General features: G+C 39.2%; 1 protein-coding gene across 1 annotated transcript in view; it reads left to right on the top strand.

The window, feature by feature from the left end:
• The first annotated feature begins 308 nt into the window (after nt 1-308).
• LOC101847981 (delta-1-pyrroline-5-carboxylate dehydrogenase, mitochondrial) overlaps nt 309-8,012 on the top strand; it is a 39,772-nt gene continuing 32,068 nt past the window's right edge. The window contains exon 1 of the mRNA XM_005104370.2: nt 309-2,526. Coding sequence (XP_005104427.1) covers nt 2,486-2,526 — 41 coding nt within the window. The 5' untranslated portion in view covers nt 309-2,485. The remainder of the gene's footprint in view (nt 2,527-8,012) is intronic.

Below are 8,012 nucleotides of genomic sequence, written 5' to 3'. Positions count from 1 at the left end.
TTGGGATTCGGGAGGAGAGAGAGGGTGGGGTGATTGGGAGGTTCCATGACACCCACATCTTTTCATACTTCTTTTTAAAAGTTCTATATGCCCTATACGCTTTGATTCAGTCATTAAGAAATAAACCACTTCGTAGATTAAGGGCTGATGAAGAAATAAAGGGGCCTTTTTTTTCTTTTTAAAAAGTTTTATAGATCTATCTCTAACTATATCTATTTAATAATACATTTATTTGTAGATCTAGTTGTAGAAAGAACGCTGTATTATTGCTATTTAGAAACCTAGATAGCACGCCACGGCGCCCATGTAAAAAAAAAATTAACAAGGACCAAGCCTCGCCTATCGCGTATGAGGGAGAAAGAAAACATGCCTAGCCCATTGCTTTGGCTTGAACTCCTTCACGCATCTCGCCCACTGAAACATGGCGGACGCCGCTGTCAAATGTGGCCATCGCACAGTAAGGCGAGAGAGGGGCGTATTGTATCTAGTTACTATAGTGTACATCTATGGATGTATCTGATTTGCCCTGACATACGTATCCACAAAAAAGACCCCCCCCCAAAAAAAAAAAAACACACCAAAAAACCAAAAAAACAAACAAAACAAAACAAAAAACCAAAAAAGCAACCAAAGGTGTACTTGAGGTCTCCTTTCGGAAGTTGACTTAGTCCTAGATTTTAAGTCTTCATCATTTATGTCCGCATATCTGGAGTCTCCATGCTTCTCTTTGCATTTGTGTAGCCGACGGGTGGTAGCCAAGATTTAATTGCACGAACAACGATTATCATCTTAGATCTAACTTATTTTAATTTAAGTTGACCTAAACCATTATTAATTGTGACTATTTTGCAGTTACCATTACAATACAGGTGTTTCATAGTGCTTTGCTCTTAGTTTTTCAAACAGGCCTAAAATCTGCTAAAATGAAGACGAGTGCAAAGAGTTATAGGCCTCTTAGGGAAAGTTTGAAAAGTTATAGAATAAAGAATAAACACACACACACACACACACATACACACACACACACACACACACACACACACATAGTCACACACTCACACACACAAACCCACACAAAAAACGGTATTTATCTTTAGAATGATCACTAATATCGAACAAATTCAAATGTAAATAGATACTTTTTACAAGACACTTTCCATTGGCTGTAAAAGCTCTGAAAAATCACCACGAACAACGAATTATTATATACTATATAGGCCTAGATCGAATCTAGATCTAGATATATGTCATAAAACCGCTTAGACCTAGATCTAGATCTATAATATACGCCCTGGTATGAGATTTAAACAACAGAACTGCGACCACTTATTTTTCACCCAGAGCTCTAGAGCACCTTTCTTCACCGGTGAGTCCTCCTTTTTAACCTGTTTGGTACCACTGACGTCAGCAATTTCTCCAGTTAGCCTAATTTTTTTCTGTGAAGTCATTCGACATTGAATCTGAACTGTGTCGATAAACATTATTTTCAGCACTTTGCCTCCGCCCTTGGCCTTCTCAGTCCCTAGCCCCCGCCCTTTGATTGGTCGATTGTGGGATTTGAGCTTTTGGGATCACAAACATAAGCGACAAACGTACATGGGCAAAAATTAAAGCCCCTTTCTCTAGGCCTATCCGTTTTGTAAAGCAATACATCTTATAGTTTGAAAGACAAGGGACTTAAATTTACCCCCCCCCCCCCCCCGCCGTCCCACCTCCATTTATCTTCTTTGAGGATTTTCTGCTCTCTTGCAACAACCTAGATTAGTAAACACGTACATATTATATTTAGCGCACGACTTATGTTTTATGACTCTCCTCGCCGGAGAAACAATCATTATTTTTATTCTGGTCCACAGAATTCTACACTAAGTGTAGACAGAGAGTATCTCTGGCCTCTGGTGTAGCCTAGATTAGAATTCTGTGTTCTGGTCAAGGTCGTACTCGCTTTTGTTCGCTCTTGATTGGATAAGAGTGGAGGTGTGTACTGTGATGTGCTGTGTACTGGCTTGCCTCCACCGTTCCACTCGTGTTGTTCCTCGACAGCAGTCAGCAGTCGTGAGCCTGGTGTGTTGCCGCTGACTGTGTTCTCACTCCTGTGCTGAAGTATTCCGTGACTACGAACATTGTAGGGAATCTGGGTTGCTGTCGTTTGAACCGGAAAGTTTTAGTCCTGTGACCAAAGAGCAGATCAAACAAAAGTCTAGGCTAGATCAAGAATCTAGTTCTACCCAACTGAACATTCAGTTCCCGGGACACGAGGCAAGGCGAGGTCACAGAATTGTCAGAATTCAGCAACCTCGGTCACTCACTCACCGGCTGTGCCTGCAATTTAGATCTCTAGATCTAGGTTCTTGACTCTGGAACTATAAAAATAATTTATATAGGTCTATTTGTTGAGTTTTGTTTGACTCGTGCTCTTGAGAATCTGGTACATTAGACCAAAGACATAATCTGTGCTCATCGTCAAAGGCTCCTGCACAGCATCATGTCTCACTTGCTGAAGAAGTTGGCTCCATCCTCCCACAGGTAAGCTATGAAATGTCGGTACATTTTTTACTTTCACTGCTAGATCCTGTGCGGGGAGCACAGCTTTAGTGGTCTTAACGCCGTATTTTTTAAAACACAGTGATTATTCTCACCCGGGGTGAGGATAAACTGGATATGGGTGAGAATAAAATTTCATACTATTCTCACCCTGGGTGAGAATAACGACAGCCTACTATTCTCACCTGTTTTTTTTGTTTCGGGCATCATAGGACCCCTGTCACTGAGCGCTCCAGGAGACAAAACTCGCCTCCCTCCCTCTCTCACTCCGCTGAGCACGAGAGTTGACTAAAATCGAGAACGGGCGGGCCAGCTCTCAGGCGCGGGAGGCGACTATTGTTGATTTGGGGGAAAAACCTTATCTTTTGACCAAATAGCGTCACCTTTTGGTGCTACAGTATTAATTTATTGGTTCTGTAACGGAAAATTTTACTCTTGAATGGTTTAACCAATCAAAATAAAGAAAAAAGTAAGCCTAGGGTCAAGGCACTGCGTTCCTTAAAAATAATCGTGAGTTCTACTAGGGATAACAATTAAACATGTTTTTTTTGTGTTGTAAACAAAAATGCCTATTCTAACTTTACAAATGACAATCTATTACTGGATCTATTATTTCATTAAACCAAACAGCTTTCAGTTAAGGCTATTATTTTTAAAAACATACTACTCTGGCAAGTGAATTCCTTTCTGAATTTAGAATATATATGCATTTGTCTAGGGTTTTGGTGAAGACATGCGTGCCTACTCTCAACTTAAGATTTTAAAAAAAATGAAACAATAACAATCCCCGCGGGAGCCTAGAAAAATCGGCCAGCGCTCTAGGGCAGGTCACGAACGGTCACTCTTTTACAATTCACAAATTATTTTCTATCATCCGTTCTCAACACCCAGGTAGACCTAAAAATCCATTGCATTCTCAGACCGGGTGAGAATAATGTTCATTTTATTCTCACCCGGGGTGAGAATAACAATATAATATTATTCTCACCTCGGGTGAGAATAAAATGGATATTATTCTCACCCTGGGTGAGAATAACATTATATTTTATTTTCACCCCGGGTGAGAATAACGACAGCCTTTTTAAAATGTACAATATACTTAAACGTGCAAATCCATTTTAAAAAAGAGTATAGTATCTTAAAATCTGTTTTGCAAGGCATCAAAATGCAGTGGAGTGGGTGGGTGTTCCCTCTGAACCCCTCCCCTCTCAGATAAAAAAAAGGCCTTTTTGGGCGGCACTATTTCTCTGAACGTTCGGGAAAATAAAGTTGGGCACTATTTCTCTGATCGTTCTGGAAAATAAAGTTGGGCACTATTTCTCTGAACGTTCGGGAAAATAAAATTAGGCACTATTTCTCTGAACGTTCGGGAAAATGAAGCTGGGCACTATTTCTCCGAACACTCTGAAATCACATCCTTTCCCGCAAATATAGGCCTTCCAAAGATTGTTCGTATACAATATGGTTTAATCGGTCCAAAAAATGTCCGCAGTCAATATTTTTATATAAAGAAATGCTACAGTTCCAAACAGTTTTTCGCTACAGATGTGTTGCCTATTAGATGAAGGGTGCTTCTCTTAAACTTAATGTGTTGTGTTCACTAGTGTGCTGTCTAGATCTAGGTCTATGGAGGGACGACACATAGAACTAGCATCTGCGTTTGTCGCGGCCGCGACCGATCAATCGTGGCTCGATTTTTTGGCATTTTTTGTTGAATAAAAAAAAAAGAAACTGAACCTCTTTACTTTTGAAAAAAAGTTCCCTTAGCTTCGCTTGGTCTCTTTCTCACTTGTTGTCACCTCGTTGATTTGTTGAATACGTTACAGTTACATACGATTTGTATTGCTGTTCCTCTTTTATTTTTCCCTCTTTGTGGTGTTTTATTTTGTTGGTGTGTAATTTTTTTTCTTGTTATTGTTCTGATGTGTTGTTTTTCTATGAATTTTTTGTTGTTGGGGAAAAGGGGGAGGGGGGGGGGAATGTTGTATAGTGTAACATCGTTTAATTTGATGTTCCTACCTTCATTAGATTCTAAATATACATATATATATATATATATATATATATAGATTTAAATGTGTTATGTTACAGCGTTCCACCAAAATAGATTACATGTACTGACACTGGCAGGCCCCTTGTGTGTGATTCCATAATTTACATGTAATATCCTGTACTTTAAAAAAAAATTACGCACATTTAGGGTTAAAACAGCCAATCTTCTTCGGACAGGTGGACACACGCCCTTATTTGTTAGTTTTTGTGGTTATTTATGGGCTGTTTTAATTTTGATTTCATTCTGTTGTGAAACCTTTCTTTTTCACGCTTTTACCCTCATCTAAAAATCTCTAGACTAACTCTTGAAAATTGAAATATATCTAGACCCAAAAATTTTCTCCTTCCCAGACCTTGCAGAATGGCAGAATGAAAGTTGGCGCCGAACTCTCGCAAATAGGAAAAAAGTCACGAGACCGGAAACCGCTCGGAGAAATAAAGATCTTCAATATTTCTCCGAACGTTCAGAGAAATAGTTGCTTCGTAAAAAAAAACCTCAACAATTGTTCGACATATTGCTAGACATTTAGATCTAGGCCTAATGTGTCATACATACAGCCTAGGCTAGGCCTAATTTGAATCATCATCATCTGTGACAGACATCTGCGACAGACATCTGCGATCATGGTTCTCCATTCTTCATTCCTTTGCTTAGATGCTCTTAAAAAAAAGTTACATTACCCTGATCTTTCTCCAGTTATCCATCTGTTTAGGTTCTCCTGTATTCATTTACTTTCATTCCTGTCTCAAGCTCAGATTTTGTAAAGACCTGATATTTTAAAGTTTTACGTGAATATTGTTACGAAGTGACTATTTCTTCAAACTTTCAGGAAAATAAACTTGAACTCTATTTCTCCAAATGGTTTCCGTTCTCGAGATTTTTTGGTTATTTGAGAGATTTCAGCGTCAACTTTCATTCTGCCATTCTGCGAGGACTCGGGGGAGGCATTAAAATTTTGCATCGAATTCAATTTCTTGAGCTAGAGATTTTTAAATGTCTGAATATTCAGATACTTCAATTTTGGTTGGGGCAACGTTAGCGGACTATAGGCCTACTTCATTCGAAAAGCCCTTCAAAAGGTACTGCGATAAAACTAGATAGTTTGACTTTGGCAGTACCCTATTTTGCATCTAGTCACCCCTAAAGCAAAAACTAAAATCCTTCATATAAACAAAAAAGATTTTCTCCGCGTTATAGACCTTTTTGGTATTCTGTTGTTTCTGGGGTATGTTTCTATGTATGTCTCTCTTTATTTTGTTCATATAAGCCATTTGTTGACTGCTCTTTTCCTTTGGGTTTTGAGAATGACAACATAAATGACAGATCATGTTGTCTCTGCAGTGGAGCCCAGCTGAACTTGAGGGAAATGCAGTCAATTGTAATGTAAAATTACTTCGTGTCATGATGTGGGGGGGGGGGGGGGGGGGGGGGGGGGATATAGATTTACCTAAAAATCTTTCCCAATTTTTTATAACTTAAGTTGAAAGCTCAGCAGCAATCAAATTTATATGTGGGTGGTTGGCAGGTGCTCTGGTGTGGTTTGCTCCTTTTTTCCTATCAAACAACTATCTTCCTTATCTCCCCTCCTTCTTTTTTATGTCTGTTACTCTCTTGTAACACTTCTAATCTTCGGCACTTATATGATCTTATTGTGTTGCAAGTGCCGTAAAACGCAAACTAAAATAAAATAAAAGTAGCTTAAGCGCCAGAGCCCTGTCTACTGGTTTTGATGTCAGATACAGGCTGAATGGTAAAGTCTTAGTCTTAAAAAAATTGTTGATCTTTTAAGAAAATTTATGTAGCAACTTTGGACTGGGTGGTTGGAGCGTGCTCTGGTGTGGTTTGCTCCTTCTATCATATCAAACATCTATCGTTCTTATCTCTCCTCCTCCTTTTTTGTGTTTGTTACTCCCTTGTAACACTTCTAATCTTCTGGCGCTCATATGACCTTATGCAGTTGCGAGCGCCTTAAAACCTCTACAAAAACAAACATCTAATCTTCAGCTCTTATATATGAACTTATTGTGTTGTAAGTGCCGCAAAACTCTTACAACCCCCCCCCCAAAAAAAAAACAACAAAAACCAACAACTTTGAACTGTGTTGTACGGTGCTGAGACCTTGATGGTGTACAAAAGCCATGCCAAGCAGCTTAATAATTTCCACATGAAATCCTTCAGGAGAATTGTTGGCATCAAATGTCAAGACAAAATACCAGGCTTGGAAGTCTCAAGAAGGCAAATGTTGGGAGTCTTGTTTTCTAAGCTCAAAAGGATTCAATTTCGTTGGGCTGGCTATGCCGTGAGAATGCCAGATTTCAGAACCCCAAAGTCAGCATTTGATTCTGAATAGTCCTCCCGGAAGGGCAAAATTGGCGCACCAAGAAAGTACAACAAAGACGCCCTGAAAATGTTCCTGAAGGACTTCGACATAAATCCTTCGATATCAAGTGCATCATGTCTTGTCTTTGGTCACTGGGTACCATGAGAATGGCAACAGATATTTTTAAAATCATTTCAATAATAAAAGTCGAATATTCATGTTCTTTACCATGTTCTGTATTTTACAAGTGCTGAACTTATATGTTCTTTTATCCACTCTTTTCTCTTGGATTGCAAGTATTGTATCCCAAAGTCATCCCAACTTTAGTTAAGTTGCACATTAAATTCGAAATATGCGAATCCTATTCCAAATGCCGAAGTCATGAATTGAATTTATGCAGCCTCATGAATGCTTTGACCTTTGTCTTATACAATAAGCGGACATGTTGTCAGGACTATTGAATAATAGTATGTTTGTCAACTTGTGTGCTCTGACGACCCTTTTGCCTTTGTGGTCCGCATTGGGACTTATTTAAAGTAAGATTGGTGTTTTTAGGTTTCTAGTTTAAGGAAAAAAGAAAGACAGAAAAAAAGGAATCGTTGAAAATAATTGCCTCGCTGGGGTGGGCTGTGAGATTTTGGTATAAGAAGTCCCAAAGCCATGAGTTGAAGCGAAGTTGAGCCCGGTTGGGGGGGGGGGGGTCATCTTTAACTCTGTATATTTGCTGAAAGTTTCCTTTACCATAAGAATACTGCATAACTTCTCCCGAGAAGAAACTCTTTTGAATGTGCTATATGTATGCCCTATGTGTATTTGTTAATGTTATTTGTTCCCCTTATCGACGTACTTTAGATACTTTAGGGTGCGGGCTGCTTTGACCATGCCTGTCTTTGTTCCAGGTGCGACTTTCTGTCCACAGTTTATTCCTTGACCCATATGCCACTTATTGTTCGCCGTTATTTTTTTCCTTGGCTGACTTGCAATTTTTTCACTCTTTTTCGTCGGCTCAAGTGCAACTTAACTCTTTCTTCCGCTGCGTCTAGCTGCAAATGTGCAACTTTTAACTCTTTTGTTTGGACTTTTTTTTTCTTGTCT

Source organism: Aplysia californica, unplaced genomic scaffold, assembly GCF_000002075.1.
Source record: "Aplysia californica isolate F4 #8 unplaced genomic scaffold, AplCal3.0 scaffold00417, whole genome shotgun sequence".
Taxonomy (NCBI): domain Eukaryota; kingdom Metazoa; phylum Mollusca; class Gastropoda; order Aplysiida; family Aplysiidae; genus Aplysia; species Aplysia californica.
Note: the sequence above shows the minus strand (reverse complement) of the source record. Positions and strands in the feature narration are given on the sequence as shown.